Source organism: Hemicordylus capensis, chromosome 2 (assembly GCF_027244095.1).
Source record: "Hemicordylus capensis ecotype Gifberg chromosome 2, rHemCap1.1.pri, whole genome shotgun sequence".
In the NCBI taxonomy this organism is placed as follows: domain Eukaryota; kingdom Metazoa; phylum Chordata; class Lepidosauria; order Squamata; family Cordylidae; genus Hemicordylus; species Hemicordylus capensis.
In genome coordinates, this window is record NC_069658.1 from 422708870 (window position 1) to 422731386 (window position 22517).

Genomic DNA, 22517 nt, shown 5'->3' on the forward strand with positions numbered 1-22517 from the left:
TTTGCTCCCCAAATACTCTGCACATCTCAAATTTCATCTCTACAAACTACAGCACTACTGGTAAACCCAGGATGATTCAATCAATCTGGCCAATTGGTTGACTCCTGCAATGTTTTGAATGGGATGTTTCTCCTAAATTTCTCCCTCTCCCTATTCCCCAATTCCTCATCTGTCTCCTCTTCCCCTCCCTTCAGAATTGTAAACTGATATGTTAGGGACTTCAGCCTGCTTGCCTATTCTTGATGCTGTATGCTTCCTATTTTCCTTCAGTAAAAATACCAAGACAATTCCTGGTTTGTTCCTGCTCAGTTCAGCATAGTGGTTATGGTGTCGAGGTTTGAAATGCACCCATTGTGCAGGACGTCCCCCTCCAAGCCTCAAAGTTAAAATGCCTCTTAGGGTGTGCAGCCCACCAAAGGAGTGAGAAGGGAATCTTAGGAGTCCCTTTCCCCCAGGCTTACCATCTCACAATTGACCTGGCAAATGGTCTTTTGTGGCAGGGAGTAAATCTCCCCTCTGTCATTTCAGCTATTCACAGATGTGCAACCATTAAACCTCCACTCCCCATTCCAGAGTCAGCTACAGACTCTTGGCAGCAAGCTGTACCAGTGGTTCGGGCCAAGAGTAAGACAGAAGTTGGTTTAGTCAAAGGGAACAGGACCATTCTCACAAAAGGACCCAATACCCTGCCTCAAAAGCTGTAGCTGCAGTACAGGTATCCCTGAGCCATGGAGGAATCCCTCTGTGTCCCCATTAAATACTTTGAAGAACAGGGAGTTCTGGTATGTATGCAGAGCCTCTGCAATGCCCCCATATGGCCCGTACTCAAGTACAACAACATTGTCTACAGGCTCATGGTGGACTATAGAGCCCTAAACAAAGTAACCCCACCTTTTGCCCCAGTAGTCACAAAGTACAATGAGATCCTGGCTGCCACTGCCACCAGATAGCGCTATTATTCAATTCTTGACATCAGTAATGCCTTTTTTTCAATCCCACTTAAACCTGCGTGTTGGCAAAATCACATTCAAGTTCCGATGTCAACAATTTTCAATCACCCGTATCCCCTAAGGTTTTCACTCCTCTACCAGTATCTGCCACGCATACATAATGGATATGAGGGAACAGCTTGATCCACCTCATCACCCCCATGTGTTCTTGTACTGTATATCGACGATGTGCTTGTTCACACCCCCACAAGTGACATGGCAGAGAGATGTCACTCTAGCTATGCTCAAAGTCATCCAAGAGACTGGTTTTTGTTGTTGTTTTTTTAAAATACTTTTTATTAAATTTTTCACAACATAAGATACATACACGCACACACAAAAAGAAAAAAGAAAGAAAGAAAGAAAGAAAGAAGAAAAGAACAGGGGGTGGGGGACACGAGGCCTTCCATCTCATCATTAGACCAAGTATCAGTTACAATACACAAGTCTTGCCTGTAATTTAATCGTTCTCCTCCTGATAAATCGTACGAAAATAAGCTCTAGGTCATTTTAAAAACATTTTTGTTACCACTCAAAAGCCTGATAGAAATCCATTTTATAATATGTTTTTAGGTAAATAAGAAGAGGGTCCCACTCCCTTTTAAATAGTTCAAATTTATTTCTTAATAATGCTGTTAGCTTTGCCATTTCTGCCAACTCTAACACTTTAAGTATCCAAACCTCTTCACTTGGGCAATGGATGTCTTTCCATTTGTATGCAAATGTCAATCTTGCTGCTGCTGTCAGATACATAAAGAGGATCCAGTATTTCCTAGGCAATGAACTGTTATCAATACCTAATAGTATTGTTTCTGGGCTCTTAGGGAAAGTCATTTTAAAAACTTTCTTAAGCTCATTGTATATTAAATCCCAATAGCCTTTAGACTTATTACAAGTCCACCATAAATGTATATAGGAACCCTCCTCTTTTTTTACACTTCCAACATTTGTTTGACATGTTCTTGTAAATTAAAGCCAACTTTTTAGGAGTTAAATGCCAGCTGTACATCATCTTGAGATTATTTTCCTTTAAATTAGAACAGGCAGTGTATTTCATGTCTTCTATCCATAGTTTTTCCCATTTCTCCAAGTCTATATTGTAACCAAAATTCTGAGCCCATTTAATCATTGAAGTTTTCACTACTTCCATTCTTGTATCTTCCAATAATAACAGATCATACATCCTAAAAACTAGTTTGTCTTCCTTGTCACACAACTGTTGTTCAAATTCTGACTCGGATTGATTAAAACCCTTTTTGCAATCTTGCTTGAATAAGGTGCTAATCTGGTGATACTGAAACCAAGAAATATTCCAATCCTGCATAAGATCTAATTTTTTAAGTTCATATTTTGCACCTTGGGGAACAAGCAGTTGTCTATACGTAGGCCATGTCTGTTGCATATTTTTTCTGTTTTCTAGATATAACTTCCAGTGGAGATACCCAAAGTGGAATTTTTGGTTCTAACACAAGTTTGTTCTTCATCCATACCATATATAAGCTTTTTCTAACATAGTGATTTAAGAAGTCTTTATTTACTTTTACCTTATCATAAAATAGATATGCATGCCAACCATATCTTATATCGAATCCTTCCAAATCTAACAGTCTTGGATTTTTTAATGTAATCCATTCTTTCATCCAGTTTAGGCATATTGCTTCAAAATATACTTTAAAATTCGGTAACGCAAACCCTCCTCTCTTCCTGTCGTCCGTTAGATTTTTAAAATTTATTCTTGGTTTTTTGCCCTGCCAAATAAAGTTCTTTACGTCTTTATGCCATTGATCAAAAATTGACATTGTATTTATTATTGGTATTGTCTGGAACAAATATAACATTTTAGGAAGAACATTCATTTTGATAACAGAAATTCTTCCACTTAACGATAAATTCAATCTTTTCCATCTACATAAGTCTATCTTTATTTCCTTCCAGATTTTAATATAATTATTTTGAAACAATAAGGCATTATTTGTTGTAAGCGTAACTCCTAGGTATTTTACCTTTCCCCCCACATTGAAACTAGATCTTAAGACAAATTTTTCAATATCTTCTTTGTTCATATTTTTAATTAATACCTTTGTCTTATCCTTATTTATATAGAACCCTGCCAAATTCCCATATGAGTCTAATATTTCCAATAATGTATCAATTGACTCTAAAGGATCTTGTAAAAACAACACTATATCATCTGCAAAGGCTCTTAGTTTGTATCTTTGTGTCCCTATTGACAATCCTTGTATTTTGGTCTCTTCCCTTATCATCCTGCACATAATTTCCAAGACCAATATAAATAATAGTGGAGACAGGGGGCAACCTTGTCTAGTACCTTTTTGAATACTAAAATAATCTGTAAGTTCTCCATTAACCTTAATGTTTGCTTTTTGTTCAGAGTATATAGACCCAATCGCCCTTATTTAATTAGCTCCAAACTCTACAATTTGCAGGGTTTTCAACATAAATTGCCAGGAGACTGGTTTTAAGATAAATTGGCAAAAAGTCCTATTAATTCAGAGATCTAGGTATCAGCCTAAGCAAAGATGTTAGGTCCTCAGACCTACAGGGAGTAGAGACAATCTCTAAACTCCCAGCCCGAATAGATGTCCATTCCCTTGGAATTCTCCTCGGCACCTTAAACTTCTCTTGTGAGTTTATAGGGGACTTTGTAGCAAAGGCAAAGTCCTCTATAAACTATCAGCTCTTGAAGAAGGGTTGCCAGTGGGAGTGGGGAACCGAACAAATGAAAACCTCTGCCACTTTAAAACATGACCTGTGTCAAGCCCCAGCTCTAGTGCACTCAAACACAGAGTGCCACTTTGTGGTTCAATTGACAGCCTCAGAGATCAGCAGAGCAGCAACCTTGAATCAGCATTCAGAAGGCAAGTTGTGTGTCATCACATGTGCCTCTCAGTTGCTGAGTTCAATGGAGCAGTGCTTCTCCCGTTTTAGTTCGAACAGAGCATTTTCTCATTAAATACATTATTTCAGGTCGCGTCCAAGACAGTCAAGTCTAAAAAACCCCACAATGCTCAGTGGACCTTAGCTCTGGTTAACAGAGGGGTGTTCAGGAAGGGACCCCACACTTTACCAGCCCCTTATGGTTTAATCATTGAAGAATGCCTATTACCAAAGCTTCCACACGTATCCTCTGCCTACCCCCAAAGCCTCAGATTGGCCAGCAAAATGGGGAAAGCACCTAGAAAATGCCCTTAAGACAGGATTTCATCCCTAGTTCTCAGATGGGTCGTGTTCCCATGAACGGGGGGAAGTCCAAACAGGTTACAGAACAGTTAAGAGTCAGTGATGGACAAGTTCCTCAAGGCCCTGCTTGCCCCCACTCCATGCAAGCAGCAGAAATACAAGCTGCAATAGACGTTCTTGAATTTGAGCCCCCAGATGTCCCTGTAGCAATTTACATAGACTCTGATTGGATTGTGAGAGCAGCCACAACATGGCTTCCCATATGGTTGAGTCATGAAATGGAGGCATCTGACACACCCGTTGCACACTCAGATAAATTTTATTATTGTTGCTGTTGTTTACACAGTCAGACAGGTGTTATTGACTGGTTTGTTTTATCCAGACATCGAGTCCTTCCCAAGGACCTGGGATGGCTGAATTGTATTGTCAATGTTGTTGCTGTTATTATAGATATCGTCGCAGAATATAGGCTGTTCCCAGTAAAGCTGCTTTTTGTAATTGGCCGATGGTGATTTCTGTGACCCCTATGGTGTTGAGGTGCTCCTCAAGGTCTTTTGGAACTGCACCCAGGGCGCCAATTACCACTGGGATTATTTTGGTCTTTTTTTTTTGAAAGGCCACAGCCTTTCAATTTCAATTTGTAGATCTTTGTATTTTGTGATTTTTTTTCTATTTCTTTTTCTTCTATTCTGCTATCCCCTGGTATTGCTATGTCGATTATTTTAACTTGTTTTTCTTTCTTCTCAATTACAGTTATATCTGGTGTATTGTGTGGCAGATGTTTGTCTGTTTGTAGTCGGAAGTCCCATAATATTTTTGCATCTTCATTTTCGACAACGTTTTCAATTTTGCCACTTAGTAGTAGTAGTAGTAGTAGTAGTAGTAGTAGTAGTAATTTGATTTCTATACCACCCTTCCAAAAATGGCTCAGGGTGGTTTACACAGAGAAATAACAAGCAAATAAGATGGCAGAGAATAGCAAAGCTCATTCAGAAAAGAGCAGCAGCCACACTGCCAGACACCAGAAAATGGACACAACATCAGCACACTAGAACAATAAAGCAGACACATTAGCCAAGGATGGCAGCAACACCTAGTAAACCTGGCAAAGCCGAGCCTCTTGCCCTTGTAAATAGCTGCAGCCAAAGTAAAACCCTCAGAGGAGGACAAGTTCTGACTCTAGATTTGAGCACCCTTCAAGAAGGGGACTCAGAGACTGAAGACACAGACCCCACAGGGAAGTTTAAAATAGAGAAAGTGGATGGGATATGGTGGGCCATAGGACCCAGCGGAGAGCGCCTCTGGATCGTCCCAGCCAAAATCAGGCATAAGCTCACCCAGTTCCTACATGACATGGGACACAGTGGTAAATAAGCTACACTGGAAAGAGTACAGCAAACAGGATGTTGGCCAGGAATGTGTGATGATGTGAATGTCTTTTGTGAGAGATGCTTGGCATGTGCATGTGTGAATGCAGACTGCCAGACATTTCAAGCCCCTCTCAGACACAAGGATTCTGTAATGAGCCACATCCAAATGAACTACATAGGACCGCTTCCTACCACCTCCCAGGGCAATTGGTTCTGCCTTGTAATTCTGGATCATTTCTCAAAATGGATTGAAGCAATACTGACCATAAACGATAACACCTCAATTACAGCAAAAGTGTTCTTCAATGTAGAACAGCCAGGCCTTGGTGCAGGGTTTGGTGCTGTGGTGCCACAGTAAACTGTGTGGATCCCAGCAATTCTCACAGACAGCCAAAACCAGGTTTGGTGGCCTAAGCCTGGCCTTGGCTGCTCGTGAGTGAGAAAAGCCTCAATATGTATTTCCCAAATTCACTAAATACCTTGCAGCTACTTTGCAAAGCAAATGGATAACAGTTTAGCCTAGAAGTAATGAAACAGTGATGTAGATATCTTCCTCGATTTCCCTTTACCAGTAGACCCCCCCAAACCAGTCCAGTACAAACTTGGACCAGCCGAACTGGGCCGGTTTGATTTGAAACACGGTTTGAATCAAGCTGGCTCGCATATCCCTACTTACAAGGGGAAATGGAACTTAACTTTCCAAAGAGGAACAGAACTTAATTGCCTACCTCATACTGAATAATACTGGGCTGAGTCAGAAATTACTCCAATGGAGAAAGTCCATGCAGTGTGGGGTGGCTTTCCTCTCATGAAACTCAATATTGGGCTGGGATGTAGACTGGAAAAAGTCAATACAATTTGGGGGTGGGTTTTTTTTAAACCAAAATATAACTGGTGAGTAGCCATAATTTGAGATCTGATATGTACCAGGAGGAGATAACAATGGTCTCAAGGAGCATAGCTGGGAAAGCAGTTATTTGAATAGTTACGCTAGTGCCCATGGTCAGAATTTGTACACCAGCACCTGTTGGATATTAAATGTTTTTGTAAGTATTGAATGAAGAAGAGAAATTTGAATGTTATTACTTGACTTTTCCTGTGACATTACTAATATACATTCTTTCATAGTAATGTGAAATAATATGCCTTTCTCAAATTTACTAAATAACTTGCAGCTACTTTATAATGCAAGTGGATAACAGTTTAGCTTAGAAGTAATGAAACGATATGATTCAGCAATATGTGTCAAAGCAGAGTTATTTCTGGTTTACCTGGCAGCCACCGATAATTCCACTTTCAGTGCCAGCACAAACCATATTCTGGGTTATGAATCCTGCATACCAGTCAGCTTGATTACAGATGTCTAGTGGGAATATGTCCACTTGAGCTTCCTGTAATATATGTTTGTGTAGACCTATAATGAAAACAACAGAGTGCTAGAAATATGCTTAGGCTTGTTAAGCTTCTCTGACATACAAGCCAACTAGCAAAAATGCTGAGTTTGGCAACTTTTCAGCCTAAACCTAAGGCACCAGCCATGCACACACCTAGAGAAGGTGCATTAGCTGCTATGAAGATATATGGAGAATGCCTGCCTAAAAGGCAGGCTCTTGGAAGCCAAAGAGGTGGTGAATCAATTTTTTAGATTAAGACCCAGCAACAACAGCATATACTGTGCATGTATGCAGCTTGCATCATCTAACTTTTCTTATGGCAGAATTTGGACTGTCTGAGGACATTATTTTTCTTTTCTTTGAGGATTAACAAGGTGCTTAAAATACTACAGTCTTTCAAAATTTCATAAGGAATTCCTTGGCACAACAATTGTATTTGCTCCATGTCTCTCATTCGGCGAGATTAAAGCCGGGGGGGGGGTACTTTGAAAAGCAAGAAATCTGCATGGTTTGCTCATGCCTACTCAGTAATGAACCCAGCAGGAAAACTGAACATCAAACCACAGTGAACAGAGTGGATATATCTGATGATGCTTCTACTGTTCTTGATTGCTTCCAAAAAGTGGCTGGAAGGAGCTCTCTTAAAACCTTCAGTGCCCAGAAAAGATTATAAGCAAGATCCATTTAATACGTAAAACTGTTTCTAAAGCTATGTGTAATGTTACACAGCATCTATTCCAGAAGTATTTACAGTACAGAAACTTCTGAGATCAATGAATGATATCCTTACCTAGTGGCAGCACTCTTGCAGCACATGTGCATGCTGTGAAGAGCTGCCTGAGTATGACAGAATAGGCAACAAAGCACAGGGGAGAACTTTAGTGTACTCTTGTTTCCCCAGAAGAGCCCTGCACCATACAAAAATATATCCGAGGGCTGCGAAAAGTTCAAGGGCTTAGTTTTGGATGATGCACAACACAGCAAAGGCAAAGATCTGTGGAATCCATTCCTAACAGCCCTGCCGGATCAGAACCAAGGCCTAGCCAGTCCAGCATCCTGTTTCACACAGTGGCCGCTACAGTATTCTGGAAGCTCCCCAGAGTGCATACATGTCCCGTGTTCTGCCATTGCGTTAGCTAGGATGTCAGCCACTAAACTGATTCTCACCTTTAATAACAGTTTAGATATTAAACACTTACCTCCAAGTATGATCGCTCCCCATCCAGAGATATAACATGGGTTCTCATCAGTCACGGCCAGAGAAGCTTTAGGTAAGCAAGCTGGCTGGATATAGTCATTGTATGGAATATAGCTCATTAGTCGAAGCAAGGCAATATCATTTTCAAGGGAACTTCGGTTGAAATTAGAATGCATTATGATACTACGGATCCTGGATACTACCGTTGGAGGCTTGTGTCTATAAAGATTTTTCACTGCAATCACAACCCTCCAAAAATATGGGTCTCTAGAAGAGAGAGAGAGAAACCATCTGCAGAGTTAAAGATTATTATAGCATTACTACTTTAAAGTCTGTGAAACTTACATTTGTCTCTTGCTTCACACTTAGTGCATAAACAATAAGAATGGAGCCAGATTCTGATGAAGTTGAGATGATTAAGTTTTCTTTAAATAATAAAAGCAATATAAGCAATCAGCAAAACACATATATCCAGGCTATGGCTCAGCAACAGGGCATCTGCTTTGCACGCAGAAGGACCCAGGTTCTCTTCCCAGCATCTCCAAATAATATTTACTTACCTATTTATCATATTTCTTTACCGCCTGATATAGACATCTCTAGGCAGTGTACAAAGTTAAAACATAATGAATGTAAAACAATAAAGTAGTTAAAATTCACAAAACAAAACAAGTAAAAACAATCTCAAACAACAGAAACATATTATTAAAAAAAAATCAGTTAAAAGCCTGGGAAAACTGGTAGGTCTTCCTTAAAGCAAGCAGAGCAGGAGATGCTCTTATTTCAAGAGGGAGCGTATTCCAGAGCCCCCCGGGCAGCCACAGAGAATTCCCAGCCCTGGGTCACCACCAAACAAGCTGGCAGCAATCATAACTGGACCTCTCCAGATGATTTTAATAGGTGGCAGGGTTCATGACAGAGAAGGTGCTCTCTTAAGTACTCTGGACCCAAGCCGTTAAGGGTTTATAGGTAATAACCAGCATTTTGTATTTCATTTGGAAACATCCGTGTTACATGGTCCCCTTGGGATGATCAAGAGACCAATCTGGCTGCCGCATTCTGTACCAGTTGTAGTTTCCAGACTACATACAAAGGCAGCCCCACATAGAGTGCATCGGAGTAGTCAAGTTTAGAGGTTACCAGCATATGTACCACAGTTTTAAAGTCATTTACCTCCAGAAATGGATATAGCTGGTGTATCAGCCGAATAATAATAACTAGTAACAACAATAACAACCACCACCCTAACTTTATTTGTTAGCTGCCCCTGAACAAATTGTTCCCTGGGAGGCTCACAACACATTTTTAAAAATCCAATAGAAACACATAAAACATATCAAACCAATCACAAACACAGAATACAATACAAATTATTTTTAAAACATTTTTAAAACCCCACCAAAACCAAATTTTAAAATCAGTTTAAGAGAGCACCTTCTTATGCATGAACCCTACCGCCTATTAAGATCATTGAGGGAGGTTCGATTGTGGTTAACACCGGTTCACTTGGTGGCGACCTAAAACCTGGCCTTCACTAGGGTTGCCCTGAAGCTCTGTAACACACTCCCAAATGAAATCAGAATCTAGCCATCTCTGGTTGTTTTTAGACTACTTTTGAAAACACACCTGTTTCATCAAGCTTTTTGTATATGACGTTTTAAAGTTTTAGTTATGGTGGTTTTAATCTGTTTATATATTGTTTTTAGGTTTTGGTTCTTGTTTGATTGGATTGTAAACCACCCTGAGATTTAATATAGGGCAGTATATAAATGCAACAAACAAACAAAACAAATAAATGTTTAAAAGCCTAAGTGAACAGAAAGGTCTTCACCTGGCATCTAAAAGAATAAAGTGATGGCGCCAGGTGAGCCTCACTGGGGAGGCTATTCCATAAATGAGGTCCCACCACTGAAAAAGCCTTCTCCTTAGCAGCCACCTGCCTCATCTTGCTTGGCAGGGGCACTGGGAGCAGGACCTCCGAAGAGCTTAAGGTCCGAGTGGGGACATATGGGGCAAGATGTTCTCTCAGGTAACCCGGTCCCAAGCAATTTAAGGCTTTAAAGGTTACAAGCAGCACTTTGAATTGGCCCCAGAAGTGGACTGGGAGCCAATGCAGCCGACAAAGCACTGGTGTGGTATGATCAAAATACCCAGGCCCAGTTAATAATCTTGCAGCCCCATTTTCGTACCACCTGAGTTTCCAGACTATTTTCAATGGCAGCTCCATGTATAATGCATTGCAATAATCTAAGCAGGAGGTTACCAAAGAATGGGTAACTGTGGCCAAGCTATCTCCACCCAGGTAAGAACGCATTTGGCATTTCAGCCAAACTGATAAAAGGTGCTCTGAGCTCCAGAGCCTATTAGAGTCTCTAGTGACAGTGCTGGATCGATGAGCACCCCCAGACGGTGAACTTGGTCCCTCAGGGGAAGTACAACCCCATCTAGGTAGGGCTGGGAAAGACTTCTGCCCCAAACCTTGGAGAGCCTCTGCCAGTCAGTCTAGACAGTACTGAGCTAGCTAGACCAATGATCTGACTCAGACCATTGTTAATGGAATTGCTCCGGGCTGACTGGCGAACACCCCTAAATGCATTCGGGCTTTGTGTGTGTGGGAAAGCAAACTGGGGTAGAGCAGTCCCATGTCAGAATAAATCTGTGCAAAGTTCTGGTCCCGGGTTATGAACTGACAGAGAGGTTCAAGTTCAAAATAAAGTAAGGTTTTATTTGAGGTTTTATGGGTACAGCGGAATAAGAGAGTTGATTAAAGCAATATTGTTACTAAAATACGCTACAGAGATTAACCAGATATTTCCAAAGAGGCAAGTTAGCTTGGTGTCCAAATTAAATGATTCCAAGCTGACTAGAGAAAGAAGGTTCAGAGAAACAGTTATTTAAATTTAAGAAAGAACAGGGATTGGAAGAGCCCAGAGGGGCGCAATGGTTATCATACAACCTCGTCCTTCCGTTTAGAGGCATTAGACCCTCATGCTCAGGCACAGCTGAAGGACCTCTTTCCTCAGGGATGGACCGAGAACTGGGAGGTAGTAGCGGAGAACCAAAAACAGATCGAGGGTTAGGCAGCAGGGGTAAATCCAAAAGGTGCCTGTTCTTGTGTAGCCAGCTTCTCGTAGCAACGAGGCATGCTGGGCAGATCGGGTCAGTGAGTAAGGCCGATCTGGAGGCTGAGAGCATGAATGGCGTGAAGAGCAAGACATGGCCTGGTGTTATGGCTGGTGTCCAGTCTATCGCTCAAACGGTGGGTGACTTCACAGTGTAGAGACCAAATGAAGCACACTGGTTCGTGAAACCATGGCCAGCTATAGCCCACAATGAGCCCTGATGCAAAATACTGGCCGCTTCTGCTTCCTGAAGAGGGAAATTCTGGTGGATCTCAAAAGCATCCATTGTCTTTGTTTGCTGTGCTTGAGCAAAACACAATGGCATGAATGATCATGAACAACCTGTATGTAAATGGACTGAACAGATGTGCAAGGACGGTATCTTTTAGGTTGGAAGGATCCAGTAAACCAATCAGTAATTTTAATGAGCACACCTCTTGAGTTTCTACTGCCCACTTAGCTCTTTTGTGATGGGGAAGGGAGTAGCATTCGCAGTGCCTTATCTGCTTTCCTGCTGAGGTGATTAGCGTTAGAGGCAACTGCAGAGGAGGGGGAAGTAAAAGGTCAATCTTTGGATAGAGAGACCTTGAAAGTGGAGTTAACCCGAAAGCTAAATCGGGTCTGCTTAGACATTCCCGATGAAAATAAAGGCGTGAGGCTAACCCCCTTTCAGTTCTCTTGGTAGCTGTTGAACCTGGGGGCGATCATCCCACTGCCTGCTAACTATGCCAACAAACAGGGAGCCTACAATCCCATGAGGCTCCTGAGTATGTTAAGAGTGGGAGCTACAAGCCTGTAGTTCCAGACATAAGAAGAGAGGCTTCTGGGAGCCCGAAGAACAGCAAGGCTGGCAACACAGTATAAGGCAGCTTCTTATGTTTCATTGTTTCTATACAGAAGCAACCATGATGAAAGCATATGCAATAATACTACAGCTGCAATTCAAGAATTATCTTCAAAGAGCAAATTTCAAATCTCATCACAGCATCAAAGGCGTAACTATAGCGGGGCAGAGGGGGCACGTGCCCCGGGCGCCACTTGGCAGGGGGCACCAAAAAGTGCCCCCGCCAATTTGCCAGAAAAAAATTTTTTATTTATTTTTATTTTATTTTATTTTTTGAAAGAGCAGTCCCCCTCCCCCGGTCCCGGAGCTGCCCCCCCCCATTGGCATTGCTCATCCAGCACTGGGAGCCGCGGCATCTTCGTAGTCCAAATCTCTGACTCTCACTCCCCGGTGCGCCCCGCCGCCAGTCGCGCATGCGTCGAGAGGAGGACACGCACCAGAACAAACTTCCTGAACAACTCCCTCTTCTGAACAACTTCCTGAACGTCCGAACCAGTTCCCCTTTTTGATCATTCAAGTCCTTCCTCCCCTATAATCTAACCACGTTTTAACTGAAAAGGTTCAGGGAGGGGGAGATGGGGGGATGTGGAACCTTGGGTTCCACATCCCCCATCTCCCCCTTCCTGGACTTTTTCACTATGTAATGCAAGCTAATTTAATTATACGTCATCATCAAAATGGATTAGCTGTTTCAGCCCATCAGGAAAGTCTAAACCTCCACCGATTTAATTAACCAGGCTGAAAATCAGATGAACAGAGAATGTTTTAATGAAAGGTGGTATATAAATTTAACAATAAGTAAAACTATCATTAGGAGCAAGTAGCGATTACTTAAACATTGGTGCTGCCAAGCAATTTGTAAATAAAACTAGAAGCCCTTTGAAAATAAGCTGGAATTAATTGTAGGTTGGGCAGGGGGTGAAAGTATATACTTCTAAACATTTATTGTTAAATTTATATACCACCTTTCATTAAAAACAACCCCAAAGTGGTTTGGTTTTAGTCATGGATTTTAATTTTAATTGCTCTTTTTGTCAATGTGATGAAGATTAGTTAAATCTGAGTGGTCTTAGGCAACCAATGTTGCATCTGAAATGCCATTTCATTTTTTATTGTCATAAATACTCTCCAACCAATTTAAATAGCAAAGGTGTATATTATCGCTTTATTCAATTGCAGGGAATCTCAAAAAAGCAGGATTTGCAACTAAGGCAGTGCATATCTTCTCTAAAATGGCCCTTTTATAGTTTTTCTAACTTTGAAATCGTATCATAAAACAAAGCATAAATGCATAAATGCTTCCCCCTCCATTTGAAACCTTTTCTGGTGTAAATAGCGCACGATTTTGGAAAAGGGGAGTCTTTCTTTAACAGCGGGAGAATAAGGAGTCTTTAGCACTATCACCCTAGTCCCTCGAATTACTTTGGAGTCCTTGGTTTTCGTTTTGTTAAAATACAGTCACTCACAAGGGAAAGTCAGGAACAGAACCAGGGCGTGAGGGAGGGGCATCATAATCATAATAATCATCATTGCATCATAATTCTGATGTTTGAGATACAAGCCAACTTCACAGGGTTGTTGTGAGGAAAAACCTAAGTATGTAGTACATTTTGAAATTTTTGGTAATTTTTGTAATTTTTTAAATTTTTAAAATAAAAGTTTTCTGAAACATGTGTCTCAGTCAGATGTATGTTGGGGGGGCGGTGGGGGGACATGGTGGGGGGGCGCAATTTCAGTGCTTGCCCCGGGCGCCATTTTCCCTAGTTACGCCTCTGCACAGCATATTCATATTGTGATAGCAAAAATATATGTGAATATTCTGTGTAGAATCAGCAAAAGTCATTCTTTCCTGAAACTTGAATACAGACAGCAATGCAGGAAATAATGTGGAAGATTATCTATTGAATCAGTCCCACAAATACTAAAACTGGAAGGCAAAGCCCTGTACAAATAACTACACACATTCACAGGAGAACGACAGGTGCAGGGCCCTGACATGCCTTGAAGGCCTGACCAGAGTAAATGGTGCTGGTCAAGTGATGGGAGGAAGCCAGGCAACAGCAGGGGCCAACAGATGCTGGTACAGCAGCCAGTGTGCATAATGGCAATGAGGTGGGACTTCTAGCCCCAGGATGGCTAGGCTCGGGAAATAGTGAAAGGAGGGTAGACAAGGAGGTTCATTGGGGAAAGAAAGGGATGGAGCCAGTAATTGGAGGAGGAAGTGGGAGGCCTTTAAAGGGATCTGTGGGTGGAACAGAGGTATTTAGTGCTGAGGTGGGTTCTGGGTCCTCTAGTGAGAGGCCAGACCAAGAGGTATTTAGTCCAGCAGGAGAAGATAGAAAGTGAAGCAACTTCCTCCTTTGCAAAGAGAGGGGCAGGGACCACCAGGAACCCAGAGGGAGGAATAAAAATGTTGCCTGAAGTCCTGGAGAGCCACTGCCAGTCAGAGTAGATAATGCTGCTTTAGATGGACAGACAGCAGCTTCCTATGTTCCAGTGGAGGCACCTTGCTCTAACAGAACTGAAAGCTTATCTTCTCCTTCTGGCTGGTGTGTTTCATGCTAGTTATGAAGAACTGCAGGAAATATGGGCAGTGGATTTGCGGCCTTCCTACTTCTGTGCCATGATGCAGCTTAGACGATTTGATCTGATGACATCACAAGTAATTTAAGGTTTGATGACAAAACCACCCGACAGGAGAGAAGACTGATTGCCAGGCTGGCACCATTGCATGTATCTGGACCTTGTTTGTGCAGCAGTGCTACATTCCTGGGTCTAACCTAATAGTAGATGTGCAGCTGTTAGGTGCTGTCAGTTCTGGCAACTCATGCCAAGCAAGTCAAAAAAGTACAGTTTGAAACTGTAGTGGTGCTATGATGCAGAAACAGCCTATCCACTATCAGGCAATGTTTACGATGGGAAGCAAATGGGAGGACTGCAACAAAGACAATAAGGCCTGAATGTTGTGCAGCAATGGAACAACACTTGAGGCCGGTTCAAGTAAATTGCCTCTCTACCTGAATTCCCAAACTTTGTGGGAGTGCATGTAGACGGGTGACTCAGATTAGTATCAGTATCACACGATTGAAAGATGAGCCAAGAGTGCATCGGCACATGATCCACCAGTGACATCTGGGCAGTTGCCACCACCCTGACGTTATCATGTGCGCAGGGCTGTGTTTGTCTGAGCCTGCCCTCAGAGAATTGTGGTAGGGCGGCGGCAACTGGTGGCTCCTGAAACTGGGCGGGGGGAGGGGACTAGGCAGGGCAGGTGATGGGAAGAGCCAGGGATAGTAAGAGGTGAAGCCAGTTGTGGGCTACTCTCCCCCCTCTCTCTCATCAACCCTTGCCACACCTCATTTCTCTATCTACCAAGCCGACCCCCCACCAAGCCTTTCCCCACTCTTACACCAAGCCCTCCTCTCACCAAGCCTCTTTCTCTCTCCCACCAAGCCTCCACGCTCCAAGCCCTCCTCTCTCACTGAGCCTCTTCCCCCCATCTCTCTCACAAAGCCCCCCTCTTACCGAGCCTCTTTCTCTCCAAGCACCCTACCAAGCCCCCCTCTCTCTCAAACACACCCAAGCCCCCCAACAAAGCCTCTTCCCCCCTCTCTCTACCCAATCCTCCTCACCATGCCTCTTTTCTCTATCTCTCACTCAAAGCCTTGCCATCCAACCCCCTTCTCTCTCTCGCCCCCTTCCTGCCTCCAAACAAAAACAAACACAGAAAGATCAGACTTACAACAGCCAGCGAACTCTCCCAAGCAGAGAGCTTCTTCCAATCGCTCCTCCCCCTAACTTCCTGTTTTGATCTTACTGGCTGGAACAGCCTGCTCCAGCCAGTCTGATTGCTAGGGGACACCCGCCTGGCCTCACCCTCAGGAGACAGTAAAAATTGATGGGGAAATATAGGTCCTTTTGGCTTTGAGGGCCTTATTTTCAACCTAATTTTTACTTCCTTGAATGGGCAATGCCAGGAGCCACCCACTAGGGATTAGAAGCTGGAGCAACTTGATTAGCAGCTGTTCCAGCCAGGAAGTAACAGGCACAGGAACTGGGAGGAGGGGCTGAAGAAAGCTCCCTGCTTGAGAGAGTTCTTTGGTTGCTGGTAAATCCGATATTGTTTGTTTGTTTATCATATTTATATATCTATATATCTAGGCGATATACACAATTTAAAACAACAAATATAAAACAGTAAAGAACAATTAGAACAATCACAGAATAAAAAGTTAAAACAATTTCATGGGATAAAAACAATTAAATTTTAAAATCAATTTCAGTTAAAAATCAATTTCAGTTAAAAGCTTGAGAAAAGAGGTGTGTCCTGAGGATCCTCCTACAAGCAATCAGAGATGGGGGTGCTCTTATTTTGACAGGGAGCATATTCCAAAGCCCTGGTGCAGCCACAGATAAGGCCTAGTCCCAAGTTACCACCAACAAGCTGGTGGCAACTGTAACTGCATCTCTCCAGATTATCTTAATAGGCGACAGGGTTTATGACAAAGAAGGTGCTCTCAAATACCTTGGACCCAAGCCATTGAGGGCTTTATAGGTAATAACCAGCACTTTGTATTTTGCTCGGAAATAGATCGATATAGCCAGTGCAGTTCTTTTAAAATATTCTGCTGGATCTGGTGTTTGGAGGAGAGAGCGGGGCACAGACCCCTTGCCCTTAATGGCCAACTGCCCTTGGGTGGGGGATAACGTTTTCCCCAGTGTACAGCTGACAGGAACTCCTGAGAAAGGGGTTGACCTGTTTGACTCATTATGAGTCACAACAAGCCAGACATACCCCCAGAGATGCAAGCATATTCACAAAGAGAAGCACTGCCATCTGTGTTTGGCTTGGATGGACAGCAGATAATGGTCTTGTACCCAGGAAGTGTGTGCCCAAGGACAGCTGACAAAAAACCAAGCAAAGGATGTGATGATGTTAGGAGACTGGCCAGCAGAAGGTACTTGACCAGTTCCTAGATCTATACTAAGTGCCTTTAGGTCAGTCACAGAGTGTCCTTCCAGCTGAAATGCTGAGAACTGAGGTGTTGAAGTATGGATCCTCATACTTCTCTTCTCAGGATAGGAGAGCTAGTCTTGTGGTAGCAAACAGGACTTGCCCTCTTAACTAAGCAGGGTCCACCCAGGTTGCATATGAATGGGAGACTTGATGTGTGAGCACTGTAAGGTACTCCCCTCAGGAGATGGAGCTGCTCTAGGAAGAGCATCTAAGTTCCAAGTTCCCTCCCTGGCATCTAGGTTCCAAGTTACCACCATGAAAGTATTTTACACAGCTAAATAGACAAGGTTATAGACAAAACTGAGATATTCAAAAGTAGGGATGTGCGAAACGTTTCAGGTACAAAACGTTTTGTACTCAAAACAGGCTGTTTCAGGTATTTTGTAGACAAAACAAAACGCCCATTTTCAAAATCCGAAAGTTTTGTGCACAAAACAAAACATCCCTGTTTCAGCTACAAAATGTTTTGTTGTTTCGGACCTCCATGTTCTGGCAAACTCTGAGTCAGTCTCCATTTTGTGTTTGACATCTCTTTGAATTTCCCACCCTTCCAGCCTTCTGACTGGTGACTTAAAAGCATGGGCTGACATGCTGATGATTCCTTCCTTGGTCCCCATTGGCTCTTTTGCCTCTTGCCACTCTTTACTGACCACACATTGGCCAGAGGAAGGGTCGAAAAAGGGGCAAGGGGTGGGAGTGAGCTCAAGGAGCGGCTTTCAATTCATTCAACAAGTTAGTTACTCATTCACCATTCTGCCTTTCTACCTCAGTGAAGAGATAGAGTATGTATGTATTGGTTTATTTCGGCCCAAGGCCAGCATAAATACCAAAGGAAAAAGAAACAAAACAGGAGTAAATACATAAAATAGATAAAATACATTAAACATAAAATACATAAAACATTAATACCTTCAGATACCGTATACATAGCTAATTTCATTCAAATAGAATGGGTTAATCTGAAGTACACAACCCAGGATTTCGTGCCTCAATCATTCTAAACCGAATCTTGCTTGCTATGAATAAAAATTTTGCTACCCTCCTGTAAGCATACTCTGACTTAGCAGCAACCAGGAAAAGAACCTTGTCCTTGCCAGAAGGGCAATTAGAATTGTAATGAGTTAGCAGTGGGGAGAGAAGCTTTCCCCTTAATTCAGTATAAAATCTGCACTTCAGCATCAGATGTTCCGTAGTCTCCACTTCACCGTTCTGGCAGGGGCATAATCTTTGATCATAGGGCACCTTCCCAAAACGTCCTTCCAATACTGCCGTATGAAGGGCGTTAAGTCTAGCCGCTGAAAGAGCCCTACGATGATCCCCGTTAGAGATCCTAAGTAAATATTCAGCGGGGAAATGGCTACTGATTTGGTCTCCTAGGAATAGGCCAGGACCTATTTGGGCAACATTCCCCTGCTTTGTCATGTCCCAGATACGTTGGGTTATGGCAATTTTGGCCTTGCTGTGGCCCAAAGTTCTAATCAGGGGCAGGGAAAAACCCAAGGATGCTAACATTGCATTGATATCCTTTTTCCAGCGGGTCATAAACCATCCTCCAGTATTAAGGGAGCAATGCCCATAGGGTGAAAAATCAAATTAAGCCAATAAGAGAAAACCATTTTCCAGAGTCTCGCTTCTACAGATGGCCATCCAATCTTGAGCCTCATGGCAGCATTTGAAACTGAGCACGGTAATCTAAGAAGAGACCTAATAAACTTAGATTGGACCGTCTCCAACTTCGGATAATTAGTTTTACTCCCTAGCGCGCCTCCCACTAGGAGCAAGGCAAGAGCCTCAGCCTTAAAAAGCTCTAAAGCTACTTGCACACTCGTTTCTTTATGTGCAATGAGCAAATTGCTGAGGCGGCTTTCTGGGCGTTGGCAACAACATAATCCCTATGTGCTATAGTGCTTCTATTGGCCTGTAACACAACTCCAAGATACTTAAATTGTCTGGTCTGCTCTAAAGTATGCCCATTAAGTTTCCATGTAAGCATCCTAGATAGAGAGAGAGAACTAGTTTACATTTCATGGCATGCCTCATGTTGCCATGATGATGCTATGCCATTGCCTATGCCTGCCTGCCTTGTTGCCAGCCTGAGCCCAGCCTACCAGCCTGCTATGGCTACTGCATGCCAGCCTGGGAATTGATTTATCTGCTGCACTGCTTTTTTGTTCCGGGGGGGGGGGGGAATCACCCCCTTAAGAGATGCCATGCCATTGTCTATGCCTGCCTTCTTGCCAGCCTGAGCCCAGCCTGTAAATCAGTGGTTCTCAACGTGTGGGTCCCCAGATGTTGCTGAACTACAACTCCCAGCATCCCTAACCAAAGGCCAATGGGGCTAGGGATGCTGGGAGTTGTAGTTCAGCAACATCTGGGGACCCACATGTTGAGAACCACTGCTGTAGATTCTCTGGTAGCATATGAGATATAAAATGACAAACCATGAATCCGCTCTCATATGCTACCAGAGAATCTACACTCAAAACATCTCAGAAACAACAGAACCCAGTACCCCATGGGTTAGCAACCCATGAGGGTGGTTGGCACCCTATGTGCTCTACACTACCACTCACTCTGGGCCACCCCGGTGCCCCCCAAGTGCAGTTACGGGACTGCTGAAACCTCCATCATTCCCTATGGGGAAGAACCTTAAAGACACATAAACTCCATTAAATCTTTAAAAATCAGCGCTCTGCCCAATTCCTTTGAAATAATTCTGGCAACTTCCTTGCCCTTGCCCTTGCCCTGGGCACTACCACCCACCCTACTCTGCTCTGGGCCACCCCCTTTCTCCCTGATGTGAAGCTATACTTTTGCAGAAACCTCCATTATTCCCTATGAGAAAAATCTTCAAAAATTCACCAAAAATCAGCCCTTTGCCCAATTCCTCTGAAATTTGGGTGGTAGCTTCCACCCATTGGGTACTACCATCACCACCCACTATTTTTGCTCCAGGGCATTTTTTTTTAAAAAATCCAAAACGTTTTAGATTCAGATTTTGCAATTTTGAACAAAGAACAAAATGAGGGTTTTTTGGATTTGGGAGGAAAAAACAACCAGGGGGGAAAAACGCACAACCATATTAGAAAGTGTTGGGATATAAAATTTAGGTGTTTAAATGCTGCCTGAAATTGTGAGGTAAAAGATCCTTCTCCAAATGTTGGTGGTTGGTGTCCAAAGCAGACCCAGGTAATCAGTGCATCAGCGTAGTATAGTGGTTAGAGTGCTGGACTAGGACTGGGGAGACCCAAGTTCAAATCCCCATTCAACCATGATACTTGCTGGGTGACTCTGGGCCAGTCACTTCTCTCTCAACCTAAACTACTTCACAGGGTTGTTTTGAAGAGAAACCTAAGTATGTAGTACACTGCTCTGGGCTCCTTGGAGGAGGAGCAGGATATAAATGTAAACAGTAATAATAATAATAATAATATTTTGCACAATATGCAAAATATTTGCATATGCAAATTAGGTTGCCAGAATTGGGAAGCTCATATATGGCAACTCTACACACCAGGGGAAATGCTTGACTAACAAGCAGAAAGTTGCTGGTTCAAAGCCCAGCTGGTATGTTTCCCAGACTATGGAAACACCTCATTCGGGCAGCAGCGATATAGGAAGATGCTGAAAGGCATCATTTCACACTGCGCGGAAGGAGGCAATGGTAAACCACTCCTATATTCTACCAAAGAAAACCACAGGGCTCTGTGGGAGCCAGGAGTCAAAATCGACTTGATGGCACACTTTACCTTTACACACCAGCCAAAGCTGGGCACAGGCAACCTTGGCCACAGCTGCTACTTGAACATCCAGAAAGAATTCTGGATCCAGAATGTCCCCCAATTTGCTCCAAAGGGTGTATTTAATGTTTCAGGGGAACTGCAGCCCCATCCAAGACAGTCCAATTACTTCCAAGTGGATCAGTGCAACCCACCTCCAACAAGACATTCAAACAAACTAAAGACCCGCCTCAGGTTCCCTTGGCCCCTGCTTCCCCCATATCTCCTCCTTGCGTTTCCCTTCCATTGTTTTTAGCTTACAGGAACCTATGCTAAATGCTCAGGAATGCTCAGGAAAAAGGAGGACACTGGTCTACCGACTTCTGAGGTCCCAAAGGCACATGAACTGTGAACACAGATCTCTTTTTTCTGTTTATTCTCTCAGCAGGGAGGAGGACATCCCAACAATCTGATGAGAATCTCCTGTAAGGGAGGCAGTTCACCTGAGTCAACCATTGCACATGCTCCAAATGGGGAGATGCTTGCACAGCAGGGAGAGTGCTAAAGGGTGTGTGTGTCCCTTTTCTCCACACCGGCCCTGCTGAAATATTCCTTCCCATCAATGAGCTCTGGCTGCTCTAGATGGCTGAAGCCCAAAATAAAAACACTCTTCATAGCGAGGGGGCATCCACTACCAGATGTCATTGCAAATCTCTACATATTCATATAGCTTTCAAGATTTGATCACTACACTTTCAGAACATTGAAAACGGACAGAAAGATTAAAAATAGAAGTATACATACAGCCGTTCCATAACACAGTGTGCTGCTGTCAGCACTGTGTTGTTATTAATTAGAGATCCACCACATATATGATGATATCCCATGCTGAAGTCAAAAGCCTGAAGACTAATTTGCCATGGCCAAGCCCCAAGCTGAGCATCGTGTCCACCTACAATCCGAGTCTCCGCCACTTTTTCATCCATAAGAGGCCTTGTTCCACATTCTAGAAACCAAAACACAGTAATGCTAGTGAGTGGCCATGTCTACAAGGGTCCCATAAAGCACAGCTGGCATTGAGCAACACCAGTGATAGTTCTGAACATATCAGCTTGGCATAGCCATATAAAGCACTTTCCGATAGATTGAGATTATGCAAGTCTGAATCCCTATACACCTCTATATCTCTCTCTCACACACACACACTACCAGAAGTTCTTTCAAACAAGTATGAGCATTTTAGCCTACTTTCCAGTAGGCTTATGAGATCAGCCAGCATTCCATGTGTGTGCCCCCCTCCATCAACTTGCAACACCTGTCTAACTGAATTGAACCAAATTAGGTACAGCTGCAGTGAGTGACACACACGGACACCTCAAAGGCGTAGTTTATGAAGATGTCACCCACCCCAGTTCAAGTTGGTGGTTGTGTAAACATTTGAGGCTCAAGTGGGCTAACTTGTGAACTGCCTAACCGATTTGATCAAAATTTGCTACAGCTGTAGAGACACATAGGGACACCTCAATGGCGTAGTCTGTGATAATGTCATTCACCCCAATTCAAGATGGTGGACATGTAAACGTTTGAGACTCAAGAGGTCTAACTTGTGGACCACCTAACCGATATGAACCAAATTTAGTCCAGTTAGTTTCTTCCAGTTAGT

The 22517-nt window shown here is 43.0% G+C and overlaps 1 protein-coding gene across 1 annotated transcript in view; it reads right to left on the minus strand.

The window, feature by feature from the left end:
* LOC128346663 (transmembrane protease serine 12-like) overlaps window positions 1–22517 on the minus strand; it is a 32100-nt gene that overhangs the window by 6608 nt on the left and 2975 nt on the right. The window contains exons 2-4 of the mRNA XM_053300184.1: window positions 21659–21860; window positions 8154–8419; window positions 6832–6974 (exon numbers count right to left, since the gene is read on the minus strand). Of these exons, the coding sequence (XP_053156159.1) occupies window positions 6832–6974; window positions 8154–8419; window positions 21659–21860 (611 nt within the window). The remainder of the gene's footprint in view (window positions 1–6831; window positions 6975–8153; window positions 8420–21658; window positions 21861–22517) is intronic.